The sequence below is a fragment of the Cylas formicarius genome, unplaced genomic scaffold (assembly GCF_029955315.1).
Source record: "Cylas formicarius isolate icCylForm1 unplaced genomic scaffold, icCylForm1.1 PGA_scaffold_6__28_contigs__length_40554024, whole genome shotgun sequence".
NCBI classification, from domain to species: domain Eukaryota; kingdom Metazoa; phylum Arthropoda; class Insecta; order Coleoptera; family Brentidae; genus Cylas; species Cylas formicarius.
In genome coordinates this window covers 21,023,061-21,044,220 of record NW_026844347.1, presented here as the reverse complement: position 1 = coordinate 21,044,220, position 21,160 = coordinate 21,023,061, and the positions used below count along the sequence as shown (strand labels likewise).

Sequence of the window (21,160 nt, the reverse complement as noted above, 5' to 3'; positions counted from 1 at the left end):
AAACTACCCTTTATCTTAAACAAGGAATCACGCCCATATTATATTTTTCGTATTTGTTGACAGAAATTATGTTTCTTTTTTCCAAAGTGGGGTATTTTAGTCTCGACGGCTAGTATCAGATCGTCGGAGTGGCAAAATTCTATGTCCGATATTTGACATGACACAAATTGAAAAGTATCGGTGCCAGAATCATCGAGAGATTCTAATAGTCCTGCCACATTCGCGACCACCAATAAATTTAAAACTAGGAAGTTGATTCTTTCTAAAATTTTTACCGATAATGAATGATATATTTTCAAAGCCAGAACATCTGGCTGACCTCTAGGTCATCTTATGCTGTTTACGAAAACTAACCAAAAGTAAAAGCTAGAATACAAAAGTGAAATTTTCAGGCCGTTATTCGTTGTAAAGTTAGAAAAACGAGTTAATAATTGCAAGCAAATAATTTCAATACACGTAGGTGGTTTTCCGTAATTCCTTGAGACATCCCTGGTAAATGGCATAATTCTGAGCTATATCACCGGTGAGTTCTATAAATGCCAACTGCATCCTTGGTAACTCCTATAATCCCACAGTCAATCCTCTATAGTTTTGGGTCAATTGATCGGTCAATTGACGGCTTTTTAATTGACTAGTCAAAAAATGTTTTAAATGACATCTTGCGATTGTAGAGTGTTATCTATCATTATTTAGTAATAATGTATAATGTGAAGTCCAATTTACCTCTAACCCTCTTCAATAAATATCCGAATACGAACGACGCGGCGGCGATGTAACGCACAATATAAATAAATAAATATAAATTTCATTGTATTTTTAAAATTATTTCGGTCAATTGACACAAAAAAATTGGACCGGTCAATTCCAGAGCCCTAATCTTATACCTATCATATATCCCCATACAAAATAGAATTCTGAGAGTCGCAATACACATATATTTTTTTTTTCACGTATTGATTCACGGATGGAAAAATGTGATGACACTATATTCCGGGATATCATCCGTTCGCTTGTTGAACTCCGACTGGAATCCTGCAGACGTTTCGCCAAAATCTCACTTGGCATCTTCAATGCTCGCGCTCCGAAAACAGTGTTCGAAGTGTTTTCATATAGTGTCATCATATATATATATATATATATATATATATATATATATATATATATATATATATATATATATATATATATATATATATATATTATATATATTATATATAATATAACCTTGAGGTTCTGTTTAAGAAATTTCTAAAAATTTTTATGTCGGAAGTGTTATAGACTGGGTGAAACTTAATATTTTCTTTTTAATCTGAGATGTGAGTGAAATAAAATAGCTGCGTTAAAATTAATTCGTAAAATTCCGAAGGCACCATTAATACAATTAGCGTTCGGCCGCGAGAATTATCACGAATTTATTGGCGGAATAAAATTTTTACGCCCGAGATTTACAATATAGATTACAATAAAGAAGCGTATTGTGTACAATTAAGACTTTATTAGTCTAATATAAGCGAGCGTTACCGCGTTTAGGTAAAATAAAATAAATTATACCGAAAGAGCGCAACGACTCGGAACGCAAACAAGGCTCTGCCACTCGGAGAACACAAGAGTTTATTATTATTTTAGCGATGTTTATTGTTTTTATAAGATACGGCTTAATAAAATATTAATAAGGGTCCAATAAATTGGTTAAACGCGACACTGCTCTTTTTACGATATTACATTCCTGAGCCTGTTAAATCGCAATCAAATAAAAATTAAACATCGCATCGGTTGGTCGCATAGTAAAAAGATTGTTTTATCGCTAAAGTAGGCGCGTAATTGGGAAAAAAATCATTTTGCGTGGCCGACCCCACTCGTACATTTAATATTCGAAATTATTTTATCTTTATTATAGCTAGATCGTACAGCTGCAAACGTCTAAAATCGTTAGCAGTGCGATTTAACGTATTTCCACTACAAGCGGTATCAAATGAAAGAGTAAATTGTGCAAGAAGTTTTTACGAAGACACTCGTATGACTTGTAGCACCAGTCTATCGCATTTGTTGTACGACTTTTTTACAAGTGCAGAAAATGAAATTAAAGTGTGATTTTAATTATTTTCAATTTTTCACTTTTCACATGCTATGCCAAAATTTAAAATACTGTGAATAAGAAATAAACTTCGCATCAAAAATAACGCATTACTAAAATTTGGGTCAACTTCAAAGGAAATTTGCTCGCGCACTGCTACCTCGATTTAGATATATTTTTTTGTTAATTGTAATTTAAATCTTCATAAACGAAGTGTGAAAAACATTTTCAGTTAAATTTAAGTTTTAGGAATGTACAGAGCGTTTAAAGAAAACCCCATTTTATACTCAGCCTTTGTCACATAGCTGGATCTTTTCTCGGCATTTTTTTATTCACTTATTTATCTCGCTAGTACACTGGCAAGAATAGTACGAAATCATCTAAAGAGAGTTTCGACTGGCAGCCACGCAGTCCAAACCTTAACCCAATGGAACATTTATGGGGTCAAATTGGTAGGCAGCTTGGAGATAGATCATCAACCCCACTTGTCGATGTAGAATATATTTTCAGGGAAATGTGCGCTACTATCGACAAAGCACAAATTCAATGCTTGGTTCAACGGTGGGTTGTCGATATCATTTGTACATTTGCAGTAGTATAATTGTTATGTTTGGCATTAAATTTCGTATGTTATTTAGTAAGTGAGATAAAGAATAAAATAAGTAAAATAAATAAAGATAGAGTGTTGACGGGAATTTCCACAGGTACTTCAACACAGAGGTTTCGAAGCGATCAGATGTTGTTTTGTAAAAATGTACACACAAAAAGTAATAGTCTTAGAAAAAGTCTGCATAGTGTTTTTTTAATGCAAATTGAATCATAAATTACAAGTTTTGGTTAGTCACAAATATTATGATATAGCTTTATTTCGTCGATAGACTTTTATTTATTATCCCAAAGACTTTTATAAAAAAATCTTTCTTTTAGAAAATAATAATACATGAACAGTTTACACCTATGTTGTACAGAGCTAAATGACTGTTAAAATGATGAAGATACGGGCGGAAATATTTGACAGCCCAAACGATGGCTAACAATTTGTTTTCGATCGTAGAATAATTACATTCCGTTTGGTTAAGCGTTCTGCTTGTGTATGCAACTAGGAGGTCATTATCTACAGTGCCTTGAGATAAGACGGCGCCTATTGCGTAATTCGATGCATCAGTAGTGAGTACAAAAGGCCTTGTAAAGACAGGATATTGAAGCAATGGGTCATTCATAAGAATATTTTTGCAAGTGGGTAATGACTCAACAAGTGGTTTATCGTGAATAATTTTTACGTTTTTCTTTAAACATTGACTCATTGGCTTGGTTATCTTTGCGAAATCTCTAATGAATTTCCGGTAATAGCCTACTAATCAAAGAAAGGATTTAATTTCTTTCGTAGTTCGAGGAATTTTAAAAATTTTTATAGCAGATATTTTTTTTGGATTAGGTTTTATACCATCTGGAGTTATAACATGTCCTAAGAATTCAACAGTTTTTTGAAGAAATTCAGATTTATCAAGCTGAATTTTCATGTTAAAGGAGTTAAGTCGTTCGAAAACTTGTTTAAGGGCGTCTAAATGTTCCTGTAATGATGTTGAAAAGATAATTATATCGTCCATGTAGACTAGACAGATTTTGAAATGTCGAGGGGGCATTTTTAAGTCCAAAGGGCGTGCGTACATGCTCATAATGGCCATGTTCTATATTAAATGCTGTTTTAGAAATCGAGTCAGGGTGTATCTTTATCTGATGAAATCCACTAGCTAGATCAAGTGTTGTAAAATATTGAGATCGTCCGAGTTTTAATATTAGGAAGAGGACACAAATTGTTTCTTCGTTAAGCTTCCTATAGTCAATGACAAGTCGCCATTTTTTTCTCTCCAGGGGCGTCCATGTTTTTAGGAACTATCCAAACAGGAGAACTCCACGGAGAATTCGATGGTTGTATAATTTTGTCATTTAACATTTGTGAGATCTGTTTATTAATTTCTTCTTTATCGACAAATGGATATCTATAACTTTTAGTATATATTGGAATTTCGTCGGCGGTTTTGATAACATGTTTAACAGTATTTGAAAAGGTAAGTTTATCTCCAGGTTTATATAAGATATTATTAAATTTTTCAATTAGTTTAAATAATTCTGTTCGTTCTTCCGAATTTAGATGTTCGTGGCTAATTAGTGATTTTAAGTCGATATTTTCTTGATTACATGTTATTTTTTTATCATTTTCAATTTCGAAATTAAACAGTTCAATTTAATTAATTTAATTAATTCAATTTAAGATATCGATAAAATACATCTCTTCTTTTATTTTTAATAGAGTTGGTTAAATTTATATATTTTCATTTTTAAAATAATGCGTTAGCCAGTAACTGTGTTCTGGAAGGTTAGTTTGAATTATTACTTTTTGAATTGTTCGTGGGGAATTTCCATTTTATATTTATTAAAATTTTAGATAGATACTCATTTCTTAATAAATTATTTGTTAAGTCTATATTAAGATCTAATTTTCGAAGGTCTCTAATACCTAAAATGTTTTCAATGTAATCATGAAAAGAATAAAGGATAAATTCCATTGATTTAGTAATACCGAAACATAAAAATAATGGAATATTTGCCTTATTATTGGCTTTACTAGATCCAGCGCAAGTTTGAAGTGTATGGGGTTTAATTAATTCAGGAAAAAATTCTTCAGCTATAGAGGGTTGAAGTAGAGAACCATGAGATCCGGTATCAATAAGAAGTCGTATATTATAATTTGGAATTTTATAAAAGGAAGTTGAACTTGAAAACTATTTAACTGGATGCATGGTTTTCCTAGGCTTGTAACTGAAAATTTTCCAATTGTTCGACATGGGTTTCTTCAAAAGTTTCCTCCTGTATGTCATTAGTTTCTTCTTGTTCATACTCTTGATAATAAGGTTCAAGATCATACGAGTTATCATCATCTGGATTGTTTTCTAAATAGGTTACTTCTTCGAATGTAAATTGGGATGGTTTTCTATATTGATTAAATTGTTGGGATTGATGTCCAAAATGATTAGAATGTTGCGGTTGGCGGAATTGATGGAAATGTTGTTGCGGTTCTCGAGGTCGGAAATGGTTTGATTGATTAGTTTGTTGTTTTGGTATAATACTTACACCAGACATTGGTTTTGGGTATTCTGGTTTACCAAAACTTTGATGTGATTGATTTGGAGCTTTATAGGAAGGACCGAAAGTATTTTTCGATGGTGGGAAGAAATGTTGTACTGGTTGTGGATTAATACGAATTGGTTGACTTGGAAAAGGTATAGATTGTTTTCCAAAAGGTTGTTGAGGTTTCAAAATTTGCGGATTGAAATTAAGATTTGGGGGTTTTTGGAAATGGTTAGAAGGATTATTTTGTTGTAGATAATTATTTTTGAAATTACTCTGACTTAATTATATCAATAGCAGCGTCCAAATTTTGCAGATTTTGTACTATTAACAATGTTCTTAGTTCATTTGGAATGTTTGCTAACAAATTTTGAGTTGCGGTCAACTCATTTTGATTTATCAAAATTTGTCGAGCCTCATCATTAAGAATTTCCCTACTAATTTTTGTATTTATTTGTGTCGTTAATGCTTTAAGTTTTTGAATATAATCTAGAACTGTTTCATTCATATTTTTTATTAAGAAAATGTGTTGTTGGTGTAAATTTGCTCTCGTAATAACTTGATTTTCGTTTAAATTATTTTCTTCTATTTCTAACAAGCTAGGTAAATGTGAATAGATGTTTTGAATATTTACAACGGATGAATAATTATTATCGTTTTTAACCTTAATTGTAGGATAAGTAATTTTTTCTAATCTATTGTTAAATTTCTTCACAGAATTCTTTCTTTCCAAATTTAACTTAATTAAACAAGATTATAACTAACGGACAACTTAGAACTCACTGTGAGCAATTGATTAGTCCATTCTCGCTCCTGTGTCGGGAAGAACTCTACAACGGTGTTGGTCCAGGTTCTTACTCACTGACCCGAACTCTGGAAACAACACACCGGAAGAATCCTACCGACTGCGCCACTTTTATTTATTTTCCCAAAGACTTTTATAAAAAAAATCTTTATTTGGGAAAATAATAATACATGAACCGTTTACACCTATGTTGTACAGAGCTCAATGGCTGTTAAAATAACTGCAGAGTATTCTAATGCCTAAAGCCTTTTTATATTCTTATTTCTAAAAGTCAGTGTAATTTAATATCTTATGTGATAATAACAACGATACATGACTAATAAGCGATGATTCATAACATATGTAGTCAAAAATGGCCATATAATTATAGTATGGTTTTCATTATGTCTTGTTGATGATGCGCCAGACAAGCTGCTAATTTCTCAATACTCAATACTCGACGCAGGAGAAATCCTATGCTTACACTTTTTCTATTAATTATAAACTTGTTCAACTTACTGCTAAAATTTTCGGAGCGCGTGAATAATTCTGTAATTTTACCGGTAGGTAAATTCTAGTAAAATTTGCCACTGATATTGTTTTATTTTTGGTTAATTTTTTTAAGCAATTGATTTAAATCAAAAACTTTGTTTAGAAAACGAGTTATATAAATTTGTTTATTGTAATTATAATTTTTAAATTCTTTTCCGTTATCCCGCTTCGCTACAGAATATTTCCTTACTCGTCCGATGTCGCAAGCTCGAATGGTTCTCTTGCAGAGCAATGGGGTATTTTTAAGCCAGCTGTCATGGTTTGATTTAAGGCTGTCATTATATTGCGTCACCCGGACGTTATATATATCTACGCTGCTTTTTGCAGATGTGACGCGTACACTAGCTCACATATACCGAGTATCAATAAATTAGAGTCCCCTGACACGTTTAGATTTCACTCTGCACAGTGACATCACATAAAATAAGGTTTCGGACGTAAATCACTTTAAGGTTGACGTTATAAAGTGTCTGAGAGTGAGGAGTTTTCTGGAACCGGAGCGAAATGTAACGACGCGGCGGCCGTCTCGGCGTTGCCGCTTTTTGCTTTCACCGCATATACATTGGTTCGACGGTGCAGATTAATATTCATATGGTTTAGTTGATTTATTAGAATAAACGTTTAAGCAGACATTTTTCTGAACTCTATTTTTGTGTCCACAGAACTCCAGCTGAATCCGCGTGGTTACTAAAATTGCATTAGTTGTTTCCATATATAAAATTAACCTTGTAACAGTATTGTAGATTATTTATATCAGTATAACTGAAGCCTGACGTTTTAAGATCTGAAAACGAAAATTTATTAGTTTTGTGCGATATTATAGGGTAGTATTGCAGTTTTGATAAAATTTTATTGCTATCATGACAGTTACATTTCGGATGTTTTCGGAGATATTTCCCACGCCTTGAATTTTGACGTTTGTCAGTTCTGGCGGTCATGCCAGCTAATATATTCGTGTTGTTTTGCGAAAATGTACCCAAAAACGTAGTCGTAGACAAAGTATAGTATGCAACACGTTCGGTAAACTTTTTAACTCACTCGTTTATTAAACACTCGCTCCGCTGCGCTCCGCTCATGTCAAATAAAGTCCTGAGGCAAAAGCCGTTTACCGTACTTGTTGCATAATATACTATTACCAAAGTTGTTGAATAATATAATATAAATTTCTCATTCGCAAATGGCTTGTAGCGTCGTGCACAAAGAAAGTCATGGAATCGAATCAAACGGTGGTCTGCCATTTTTTATTCAGTAATATTATGTTCAAATAGCGTTTTATGCAATAAAGATTTATATATATCAACAGTGAAATGATAAAACCCTTTTTTTCTTATTATTATAAGAAATTAGGGTTTTCTGGACGTAGAACATGCAGTTAAAGTTTAAATACTTTGTATTTATTTTCACGTGGTAGTTTTTGTTCACATAACGCCACTTAACGTAAAAACACTATGACAAAGTCGCCTTTAAGACATTAATGATATCGTAAAACCAAAAGAGAAAAATCGGTAAAACGTGGGTGAGACCAGTGATGCGCGCGTCCTCGGTATAGACAGCAAAACGCGCGAGATGACGAGCAAAAAACAAGACAATCGTAGGAGGCGGAGCGTGTGCCGGCCAATCGTCCCGCGATGCGACTCAGCAACATGTAGATACAACGGCTTAGCGAAGGCTAATTGAGCTGATTTATGTCAGCATTGTGTACGTGCATCGCAAAGCTCGAGTACGCCCTCTTTCGGCGGGTCGTGGAGTGGAGGGGGCACAGAAGATAAACAAACTTTTCAGCAGATAACGGAGAAGTGGGTCGCCGCAGCTCGCTTCGTATTTTTTGGCGGCGATTTTTAATTAGTCGTCGAGATCGACGCGCCTTGGGCAAGCGACAATTTTTTCAGAGGTGTTCGCGGGATAATAGTTAGTGATTGTCTAGAGTAAGTTATTCTTTTTGTTGAGTTACTTTATTTTATATCTTTGCATATTTTGATCGCGATCTATTTTGGTTTTTGTTGGTTATTTATTTATTTTAATCACTTACAACGGAACCCTGCACTAAACAGCATATAGAAATGGGCTTATAACATGCTTTAATAAATATCAAGTATTTCGCTGCTATTTAAATGAATAAAATTGAATGAAAAAAATATTTAATCATAATTAATAAATAAATAAAAAGTTAAATGATAATTGTATTTTGGTAATTGATGTATTTGTGGTGCCAAAGTGGTCATGCAGAATGTTAAATCACTGGGCTCCTATCCAATATCCTTAGCGGGACTGCTTATTCGTAAACTATACTGGGTGTCCTATAACTTCTGTACCACAGGTAATGCTATAAATTATAATAAGATTTCTTGAATGGACGGAGAACTTACATTTCACAAATAACAACAACAGAATCAATAATAGTAATAATCAAAAATTTAAAACTCGTTCCGAAATATAATTTAAACATTTACAACTTGTGTATCTTTAACTATAAACATTTATCATAGAATTGAATTTTGTCATACATACATACATATATAAATTAACACTTCTGCGGATCCCTTATTTTAATATTTAATTTGGTTGGTCTTTAGATTATTACATTTCAATGTAGTTGGTACAAATAAAAAATTACTAAAATGAACGCGCTAAGTACGTACTAATAAAAATGTCGATTAAACTACTTGCAGAAAGGGCTCAAAATGCCGCTTTTACTCTACGCGCAACTCAAGCCGATGTGGGCTAGAACGACTCAAATGAACTAAATACTTTATGTTTGACTTATTTATATTTATGTATTCAAATTATAGTAAAACGGTTTACGCAAATGTGTTTCGATCACATGACAACACTGTGCATTTAATAGTTTCACAGTGAGATATCCGAGAGTGACGACAGTCGTCCTGCTCTATCGGATATGGTTGCGAAATATTCTTTTCGATAAAATTAGACTATACACAATGTAGATTGGGCATCAGGGCGGATTCCAGATTTACTTCTTGGATTATATAATGTTATGTAGATATAGATAGTGTGTCTACGTTAAGAACTCTCCTAATTGCTCATTCGACAAAGGAAAATATTTTCCACTTCAGCCATGGCCGGTTGCAACCATTTTTATTGTGTCCAATGTCAAAAATGAATGCAATTATGTTTTATATCCTTTACTTCAAATTACAAGTTGTCTGAATAAATTATAAAATAAAAATGGTATTTTTTAGTGATAAAGGATTTTTTAAAATTTGGCACATTTTTAGATCCATTGTCAATATTACAGGTACTTTTAACACCTAATCTCAAGTATTAAAAAATAAGCTAATGGTGCTATGCTGTATAATTCTGTTAATTGGTTAGTGTCTGTTAGTTTTGTTTAGGTTACAATATTGACTTCTGGTATATATTTGTTTAATAAAAGATACTTCATCATAAGTTTTTTTAATATTAGTAAATATGATGAAGTGGGCGCTAAGCTTCACTTTTAATTTATTAATTATTATTAATTACCTCCATAAGTCTTATAGAGACTTAAGAGCACTTTCATTTTATGTAGTTCAACTCAATTTCAAATTTTATATAAAACAATCTCACTCAATTCAACAGGTACACTGCACCCTAACGGTAATTAAATTCAGCACGGTTAGAAATTTTCCTTAAAAAAAAAACAGCGCCGGAAAACAAACGAACTTCATTTTCGGTATCGGTTGCTCTTATCGCCACGATGACATTTTCCGATGACGTTTCCAAAGTCGACGACGGCGGTATACACTTTATACGCGCGAAGCGAGATGAAATTTTGAATAGTAAAACTTCTTCTCGGCTTAATAAAGTTTATAATGAACCCCGGGCCTGGCGACAAAAGGCGCTGGAATGAGACAATGAATCAAATTTTCACGAGGTTGTCAATCACGCTTCGAAGTTAATTATATTCGCGGGTGGCGCGGGTACGGTAGGCGCAGGCGGCTGACGGAATCGAGAAAAGACGAAGGGCGGGAAGATAAGGACTCTTTCGGGACGCTAATGATTTACAAGTTTTTTGTGGTATCTTCTTGTATTCAATTTAGTTGATTCGATATTAAGGGAGCCGAGGGGCCAACAAGTTGTCACGTAGTGATTGTAGCGTATTTGTTTGGGGGCACGATGCTGCTGCTAAACTTTGGGCCAGCTTTAAAGTTAATCATGCGAGGTTCTCAAAAAAATCTGGAAAAGCTGAGCCTGGAAAAGTTATGGTAATCTTACTAAGCGGTTACAGAGAGTCAGAGAGTGTGTTTTTTACTTTGCAGGGTAGGGATTATTCTGTTTTCAAAAACAGGGATCGTCTATTGGTAATTAATATGTGCGTATAGTGGTAGTTTTCTTCTTCTATTCGGTTTTGTTATCTTCCAGTACTTTATCAGTTTAAATAACTTTTTCTACTCACCACTTTAAAATACTCAATTATGCACGATCTGTGTGGAAGTGTCACTTAAAGACGAGAGCGTTTATCAAACTTATTGAATAATCTACTATTTGAGGCCACTTATGTATTACTTATTTTATTGGACTTGTTATTTGTCTTTTATAATGTAAAGGAAGCATTTATTTGGAACCTATTCTTAAATTTCAAATTTAAGTTTGCTTTTTTTTTTGTTTGAAACAAGGCCGAATAATATTCGAACTGTTATTAATTAGGTAAGTCATTTTTGTAAATAAAAAGTTATTTTAAAAAGTAGTTAACCTAAAAAGCGTACAAATAATTATAAAGTTGTAAACATTACTTGTTATTTTAAATAAAAATGAAGTTTCGAATGTTGCATTTGCATCCTGTAGCAGACGGATTTTCCTATTCACGAACTCAAACTCAAAATAACTCCCGGTCGGTGACGTAAGATAATATAGATAATAAAGCGTTTACACGGGATTAAAATCTTTTCGAAAAATTCTGAAGCTCATGTAAATAAGAAAATTGACTTTTTTCCCGAAAAATGCCTCAATTGAGCGGTTTCCTTGTTTCCGCGTTTTTAAATGATCTTCCTATCTTGTCGATGGTAGATCGAATGTTAAGGTTGATCGGCGAAATGAAACCCAAATTACATCCGACGTGGTCAACAGGTTTTGATATGATAAATAAATACTCGTAATAACAGTCTATATCATTACCTATGTCTAACATAGGGAAATACGGTAACGGGCTTTTTACGGCGATAGCAGGAAATTGATATGGAACGTTTAATAACGTCATTTATCAGCTAATTAGTTTCATGAAATAGGTACCGATGCAGGACGCCGTGACGGCAAAATAACGGGTCCTCAATTGCCTATAAGTTATGGACTCTTTTTTTTTCTATAATTACAACTAAATGGATACTTCAATGGGCACGCGGGTTTGGTGTTAGTCTTATCCGTGCAGGCCCAATTTTCTACCCGTATTCCAACTGTTATACGACGAGTATTTGTCATTCGCGACCGCGACAAATTTCACATCATCGATTTCGTTTTGAAAATATTCGGAAAGTGTTACGCGCATTATTATCTGCACGGAAAACGGCACAAGGAACAAAGCAACGGGGCTTGTTGCAAAGCAAGCAAACTGGACCCATCAATTACAATATGACCGGCAAAAAGGCAACACCTGGTACGCGGTGGACGTATGAAAAACGTGATAGTTCAAGGCGAACATGCAGATGTCACTGCAGTGAGTGATTTAATGTTTCTGCCGCAATAAATTAATCTTTATTAATGCTAGTTTTAATAAAGGCAGTGGCAGTACGTAATTTACTGCCGGGGCCGGGGTTAAAGCTGTTATTATTACGATGGCTTAAAAATATGCATTGTTCGTCTCGCCGCGGTGATTTGTAGGCATCGGGGAGATAAGGCGACTGTCGGCGTTAATCAAAGTTTTCCTAGTAAGTATAGATGTGCGCGTATTCCATTGAGGAAGTGAACTATATACTCGCGTTTACATCTTGCTTAAGTTATTACACGCCGTTACCGTACTACCGGAGTTTAGATTGCGGTCTATGTAGTAGATCATGATCTACATTGAAATAAGGTCTGCTATATTTTTAGTAAATGAGAGCTATGCTCAGTGTATCGCCAGTTTGACAATTTGTCAAACGGCTAATTCGAAATCAACAGGCAACTGCAACACTAATAGTCCATTAATAATTAAATAACTGTTATGGAATAATATATAATAATTGTTATCTTGGGAGTTACCTTTAATATTTTAGGCATCGGTTAACTTTGATAACGAAAAATTATATAAGAGTATATACAGTGAACGGGAGATACAAAAATTTTAGTAATTTTCTAACTTTTCTTATATATTTTCTCGAAAAATTTGGGAAAGCTGGGGAGTCTTTTTCTTTAAAACTGGCTAACCAAAACTAGTTCATGTAAAGGAAATGGACCGATTATTTAACATAGAGTCTATCCAAATGTAAAAAAATGAGAGAAGCTGTTCTCTTTTTATTGAAGACCTCTGATAATGTCATAACCAAACTCCAGCTTTATAACTTTTAATCTTCTCCTGAAGATGCCAACTTGGGTGGCGAAACGCGCGTCGAGTACGTTTGAGTTTCGGTTTGTGGTAAAACGCGTTATTGTGTGTTAGTACAGTGCCGAAGGTTCCAGTCAAGTGTTTGATCAAGCTTTATATATTACACCCAGCATCATAAGCAAATTGGACTTTTCGTTGTCCCACTTTATCTGATGTGCAGTTTATGTTTTTATGTTATGTTATGTTCTTACGTCCAAGGTTCCTTGTTTATGGCGAACATTAATATTTTTGTCGGTAGTTATCGCACGGTAGACAATAATTTTTTGATTGTTGCAGGGGAAGGAGGTGAAGAGGGATCGCCGGAAGAAGGTGAGAAGCTCGAAGGCGAAGAAGACGGAGGATCGATGACGCCTACTTCTTCGTCGCCGGTTCCTCCCGAGGACGAGGCTCTTTCGCCGCCCCCGGGTGACGTGCCATCCCCAACTAGTCCTAGATCGGTCAACGAAGATTCCACCCACATCAGGTAGGCATTAGGTCGTGCTTGCGATTTTAATTTATGTTTTACCAATGTTTACAAAGTTTTTAATCATTTTTTTAAAGATGGTATACATAGTTATAGAATATTTCTAAAAAAGATTTTATAATTATATAACAATTAAACTTGAACACATTCGCATTTGGAAGAGAGAATATTCGCATTTTTGCTTAATGGTAGAGATTTAAAACAATTTAAACAACTTTTTTTTGGAAATATAATTATTTATTCCATTTTAACGACTCTTCTTACAGTTTCCAATATTCCTATATACATAATTTTATACACATAAGTTTTATAGTACAACTAAGAGAAAAAAGTTTCTCCGATGGTTTAATGCAGTTTATGTTAGTTTAATTCAAAACAAAAGTGGGATGAACAAACTAGATTTACCAAATTTGTTTCTATCAAATAATCTTGAAAATTGGCAAATCTTTTTTTGGTTAGCTAGCCAATTTTACTTTATTATTTCGGTTGTGAATACAAATCTTACTTCTAATTTACTTATACTCATAAAATCTGCAACACCAATTAAATAGAAGTACCACAATCTCACATTACTCTTTACACTTTTACTAGAAGTGGTGTGACTCAGCTGTTTTAAGCAAATTAAAGTCACTTTTCATCTCAATAGTGTTCAGATGATATGTGGTCTTATTAGATTTTGGTATTATAGTTTGTTAGTTTAACTCACACGACACCTTCACCACTCAGCTTAATATGGGCAATTCGCATCCTAGAAATAAAAAACGTGAATTTGCAAATCTGGAAACTATCAAATGTTCACAAAATTCCGTATTTGTTTTTCTAAATTTACTTTATATAGACAAAAACTTAAAGTTAATACATTCAAAAGGTATTTACTGCCTTAAGATAATTAGATTTTTTTTACTTAAACTGGAGTAATAGGATTGAACGTTTATTCATCCAATTAAACTTGTGAAGCGCGTCAAAATGTAGAAGCATGCTGTTGGAAATACATGCTTTAAAATGGTATATTGCAGTCGTATGTTGTCGTCATTATGTGTGCATTATGTATCGTAACACACATCACTTTTTTAAAATATTTTATCGAATTTTCCAAAATATAATTATTGTGTTGTGTTGGTTGTGTTTTGACATATCATTTTTTTTGTTTCAGGGAGTCTACTTCCAGATGTGACTCGCGAGATTCGGGCGAGTCTCAGCCGATGCTTCGCTGCCCGTCAAGCGAAAGCGACCGATTGTTAGCCGAACGTGCGGCCCTTCTTCAAGGCGTACCTTTGGGTACTGCTCTTAGTCCGGTCGGCGTGACGTTACCTCCGACGTTACCCGCGGCCGCTTCTCTGCTCCCGCCCCAATCTGCGGCAATGGCCGCGTATCTTAGCGCCGCAGCTGCCGCGGCGGTTCAATCTCACAGGTTGATGATGACGTCACCGCTTCCTCCCGGTTTCCCCAGGGCGCCGGTATCTCCTCTGATCTCTTCTTCATCATCGCCCCCCGGCGTGTTAAACCCACCTTCAATGGAACTGTCGCCTACCGCGGACGTTTTGGACTTTAGCAGACGAAACAAAAGCGACGACAGTGATTCCGACGCGGTGAATTTGAGTAAGCCCGAAACCCCACCCGGTGGCGAAACGGGTAATGCTCCACTAGATTTGTCAGTCAGCAGCAGAAAGCGGATATCTGAAGAACCTCTCATCCAACCGCCGCAGCGCAAACAGAGAACCGAGTTTAAGCCGGAATATAAACCTAGTATACCCCAGTGGCCCGCGGGATTGGGTCCATCACACTTGCCGTACTTTGCGGCAGCGGTGGCAGCCGCAGGTCTTTCGCCCAAAAACACTCCAGCTGAGCTCTGGAACGGTAAGCTAAAGCACGCTGCTCCGATGCCTAGTGATGCGACCAAGGCTTTGGAGAAGATGAGCGAGCTTAGCAAATTAGGTGGCGAAGACCTCTTCAGGACGATGGCCAACACGGTGCCGGGTAACTCTTCGGGTAACAGACACAGCGCGTGGCAGAGCCATTGGTTAAACAAAGGGGCAGAGCAAGCCAAAGATGTTTTGAAATGCGTGTGGTGCAAACAGAGTTTTCCAAGTTTGGCTGCACTGACTACCCACATGAAAGAGGCGAAACACTGTGGGGTGAATGTGCCCGTTCCTTCCATGCAACCGAATAATTTACCTCCTCAGTCGCAGATGACTTCGCCTTCGCATAGTAATTCTAGCACCTCTTCAAATCCAGGAAAACCGCAGTCCTCAGACCTCAATATGTTAATCAAAGAGACGATGCCATTGCCGAGGAAGTTAGTACGAGGTCAAGACGTGTGGCTGGGTAAAGGTGCAGAACAAACCCGACAAATTTTAAAGTGCATGTGGTGCGGACAGAGTTTCAGATCTTTAGCGGAAATGACCAGTCACATGCAGCAGACCCAACATTATACGAACATAATCTCGCAAGAACAGATAATTTCGTGGAGGTCGTCAGATGACGGCAAAGGTGGAAGTCGGGGAGATGGCGGTGGCTCAAGCGCTACAACACCGCCAGGTGGAGCCAGTAGCCACGTGAGTGCCGTTCTTACCTGCAAAGTGTGCGATCAAGCGTTTAATTCTATGAAAGAACTGACGAATCACATGATGAAAAATTCCCATTACAAAGAGCATTTGATGCGATCGATTACAGAAAGCGGTGGTCGCAGAAGGCAGACGAGGGAGAAACGCAAGAAATCTCTGCCGGTGAGGAAGCTGTTGGAGCTGGAACGTGCTCAGCATGATTTTAAAAACGGAGACAGTGGGAATATTATCGACAAAATACGTGATCACACCGGCGCGGGAAGAATAACGTGCGAAAAATGTGGAAATAAAATAGAAACGTCCATGTTTGTGGATCACATCCGCCAGTGTGTCGGCGGGATGACTAGCAATCAGAGAAATTTCCTTAAAAGTGCGCTGATGTCGAACAACATTTTACCTCCAGAAAGTCCTAATCGGGACAAAATGAAAACACCTTCGGATAAGTCACCATCGCCGCAGCAGAGATCACCTTCAGTTTCGGATCTGAGTAATAAAGAATCAAATCTACAAACTGAGCAAAATAATGGTTCATCGCCGTCGGTCCTGAATGCCATCGAAAAATTGATCGAGAAGAGTTTCGATTCGCGTTCGCGGCAGAATCCAGGATTTCCGGGACATGGTCCACCACAGGCTCCCATGGGTTCGAGTATTTTGAAGAGGTTGGGTATCGATGAAAGTGTAGACTATACGAAACCCTTGGTTGATGCTCAGACCATGAGCTTACTGAGGAGTTACCATCAGCAACAAAGTCACCATTACAGTCGGAGAGAGAGGAGCGGCAGTGAATCGAGCTCAATATCTGAACGAGGCAGCAGTAGAGTGGATTCGTTGACGCCAGAAAGAAAAATGGAACCGCCTGGTATACCCTTGAATGCGACTCCTCGATCTACACCGGATATTAAAAGAGAGAAGTCGCCATTTGTCGAAAAATCTGGTCACGGGGACAGCGAAAATGATCAGGTAGTAGTAAAGAAAGAAATAGACGATGAAGAAAGACCCAAATCCAGAACCCGTTCTCCGGAGCAGGCCAAAATAAAAAAAGAGAGTGAGGAGAACGATGACGATGAACGACACAGTTTTCATAGCAATGGCGATATAAACAAGGATGAAGAGGAAGGAAAGCGCAGAAGCCACACTGCTAGTCCTCATGGTAATCAAGATCAGAATAGTCCCTCCCGAACCTCAGCCGATAGTCCAGCTAGCAGCGATCGATCGGGAACTCCGCGCAGTACCACGAGCGACCGAAAATCTGCAGGAGGTAGTTTGGGAGCTTTGAGTTCTATGTTTGATAATTTATCTGGTGCCAATTCCGGTAACGATGCTGCCTCGACGCCGAGCGGGAAGAAGGGTTCGAGCCATCCGCTTGCGGCCCTGCAAAAACTCTGCGACAAGACTGAAACGCATACAAATAATAGAAACCACCCTTCGGCAACCGTGACATCTTCAAATCCGGTGGTACTGAGCTCTACGCCTACTAATTCTGCGGGAACCACTCCTGGTGCCATTTTGGCTTTTAGTTGGGCGTGCAACGACGCGGTCATGACACCGGATTCAATTATGAAGTGCGCCTTTTGCGACACCCCATTCATTTCCAAAGGTGCCTACAGGCATCATTTATCCAAAATGCACTTCGTAAAAGATGGCGTAATTCCGGACCCGGTCTCGCTGAAAGCCGCTTCACAGGCAAGTACCGCGAACGTCGGAGTGCCGCTAAAAAGTACCGCCGTTTTACCTAGTGGTAATTCGAGTGCCTCGAGTTCAACGACCCCAAAGAGTCCCCCAGCACCTGGTGGTGCGTTCGAGGAAAGTCCCCACTCGAAATTTTTAAAGTATACCGAACTGGCCAAACAGCTGTCTAGTAAATACGTGTAAATAGTGTTGAGATAACATTCCTATTTTGTAAAAAAATATTGAATTAATTACGTAGTCTTGAAGGCGTACGTCCGCTTGTGAAGCGGGTATTTTGTGATGTTATCATATCCTAACAGAAAAAATAATAATCTGGTAGTAATACAAGAGAATTGTAGCATAGCGATATGAAGTTGTATATTCCCTTTCGGATTGTAAGAATCTCAAGTGATTATAATTGTTATACGAATTTTTTGAGTCAAACGTGAAACAATTGTGTATATATGTAACGTAAGTCAGTATTCGTAAGGATAAAGTTATTTTTCTCAGTGTGGTCAGTAATCAGACCAAAAAAGACATCCAGCACATTTTTCGTCGCGAAGTGTGTTCGTTCTGAAAACTGACGGAGAAAGATTATCTCAGTTTTTAGACGTAAACAGTAAAAATTGCAATTAGTTGTCGATTGAAAAAAGGTACATTTCAAGTATTAAAAAAAAACGTAGCGAGTAATGTATTTTCATTTTCGAGGATTCATCTTGTTTTCCCAACTCTCAAAACTTGAAGACACACACACACACACAAAACTAAGTATACGTATGTTGTAAACATTCTTCCATGAGAAAAGTTTTAAATAAATATTATCAAATATACTACTTGAATAATACAAAAAGATGTATACGCATTATTAGCTATTAAACAAAAAAAACGTGGCGAAGCTCTTTTTATGTTTATTGAAAATTTAAAAACTTATTTAATATTTTGTTGTATTTGATCTGCGAATGAAAGCTCAAATAAATATATGTTATAAAATTTGAAAAGCTTTTTCTTTATGCGACCCGTTCCATTGGAAAAAAAAGTACTATCGAATTTATTTGGCGGTATTTGTCAATGAAAGTAAGTATTTCGCTTTTTTATAAAAAGACGTTAAATATTCCGTTTGAAATCTAGCCTAAATGGAAGAGAATATATAAGCGACCAGCGAATAAAAAAAATTAATTCTTAAAAAAGTTACTATTGTAAATAATCGTTGCATTAAAAGGTAAGTATATTATTTTTATACTTAGAAATACTAAAAGGATGTCGAACTTCTATTGTTTTTATTTTTAACTTACACAACGTTCCGGACAGTTGTACCGTTATCAAGTGTAAACTAAACTTAATTCTAAGGCTACAAGGTTTATATACTAGGCGACGGCGCTCATCCATGACGGAGTCGGGTGTCGTCAAGCGTGGAGTTGTTCAACTAGAACGCCAGCATTTTTGCGCCTTATTAGAAGTTGCCAGATTGTTGGTATATCCACGCTTGGATTGCTGAAGACGTTTTCATTCTTTCTAATGAAAACTGCTTCTTTAAATTTGCGTTTTCTCGAATGCTGCTCTCTGTGAACAACCCGCGCTGGACCATTGGATGTTGAGTTGTTTGGTCCACACATGTTCTGCGATACCTGATTTTTGCGTTTCACCCTTCATTGTATGTTTCTTATGTTCTCCAACTCTTATTTTTGGAGGTCGTTTGGTTTCGCCAATATATGACTCTCCGCATTCACAGGGTATCTGGTAGATACTCTTTCACTTGAGTCGACGTTTCAGGCTTTGTTTTTTGTGAGTACACTTCTTAATGTTGATCCAGATTCAAATACAGTTTTAACTTGATATGGTTTAGCTATTCGCCTAATCTTTTTTGATATTCCCTTCACGTATGGTATCGTCCTATGGTTCCGGAGTTGTTTCCCGCTTACAGTTTGTTGTTATTTTGTTTATAGATTTTTCGGAGTAACCGTTCCGAAACAAATCTTTTTTAATATTATTCAATTCGGCATCGAGAGATGCTTGGTCGCTACATATTGTGATTGCTCTTTTGCACAGTGTTTAAATTATTCCTAGTTTGGTTGCTTCAGAATGGTTAGACTCAAAATTTAGAGAGTGTCCTGTGTGGGTAGGTTTCCTATATACAGTCGTGTTAACAGAACCATTATTTCTACTTACTAGGACATCTAGAAACGGTAATTAATGTTCGCAAAGAATTAAGATGATTGAGAAAAGAGTCTAGGTGTCTATCGGTTTGTACTGAATCGGTGTCTACCACCTTCAAGCAAACATGTTTATACTTATTGCACACTAGGAAACAAAATTAAGAACAGCATATGAAGAGAATATAGAGAAGTAATACTCGTTAATAGTATCAACTGTACAAAATCGGAGATTCTATTAAGAAAGACAAAATGAATTAAGATATATTTAATTACAGTTAATAAAAAAATGGATAAATGAAATGAATTATATATTAATTTCATAACCCATACTGCATTTTGAATACTTCTAAATCCGATAATGAATATAAGAATACGAAATCATTTGTTGCAATATAAAAACAGAAAATCTTCCGAGACGGTGTCTAATCCACTCATTAGCCTCCCCCCCCACCAACAATATATAAGCAGGTACAGAGTAAAATGCGAACCAGTTTCAGTCAAGCTCTGAAGAAGCCAACAGGATGATTGGCGAAACGTCAGGAAGTTACACTAAGCAAAAACCGACGCAGGAGGAATCCAGAAGTTTTGTAAAAAGCATTATAGTAGCCTGTAGAAGTTTCTTTGAAAAAAAAATCAAAAAATGGTCTCTAAAATCAGTTAGGCAAGAGGCAAATATAATTGCGCTAGTAGGTAAAGACAACAACTTAAAATACATGTTTCTATTAAGTAGCTTTTAATTTTCATGTTGGCTGCAAAATTTCACACAAGAAAAAAATGCGTTAATAGTTTAGTTTGCCCAAACTACTAGATTTCTAATTTTTCAAAGAAACTTCCGCAGTCTGTGAAACTTGTACACATCTTCTGGATTTCTCATGCGTCGGGTCTTGTGTGTTCTCCTGTTTCAGGCAGCGCTCTGAAGAAGCCTTTAGCGAAACTTCATCCAGACAGAGTCTTGATGGAGGCGAAATCCAGAAGATTTTTGTTATAACTATATCAATTCAATCTCAGCATTAGATAAATGTGCGAATTTCACCAACACTTTCAGCTTAGTCTTCGACCCTAGCAAAAGGGATTTTTTAATATTTATAAAGCATACAGTAATAGGAACATATAAAAAATGAGTAGCTGTTTGTCTACTCCGTATCCTGATGAGTAGTGCTCGGTTTACACACAAGATGCCGAAAAAGGTGCTTGCGGTAAATTATAGCGGCCATCTGCAAGTTGCGGCATATTTTAGCAGTAATTTGTCTTCGGCA

General features: G+C 36.2%; 1 protein-coding gene across 2 annotated transcripts in view; it reads left to right on the top strand.

Annotated features, from left to right (window-relative positions):
* Window positions 1–18,715, top strand: part of LOC132703676 (protein tiptop) — a 284,232-nt gene extending 265,517 nt beyond the window's left edge. For both annotated transcript variants that reach the window (XM_060673082.1, XM_060673081.1), the window contains exons 2-3: window positions 13,333–13,519; window positions 14,673–18,715. In XM_060673082.1, the coding sequence (XP_060529065.1) occupies window positions 13,333–13,519; window positions 14,673–17,955 (3,470 nt within the window). In that variant the 3' untranslated portion in view covers window positions 17,956–18,715. The remainder of the gene's footprint in view (window positions 1–13,332; window positions 13,520–14,672) is intronic.
* Window positions 18,716–21,160: the final 2,445 nt, after the last annotated feature.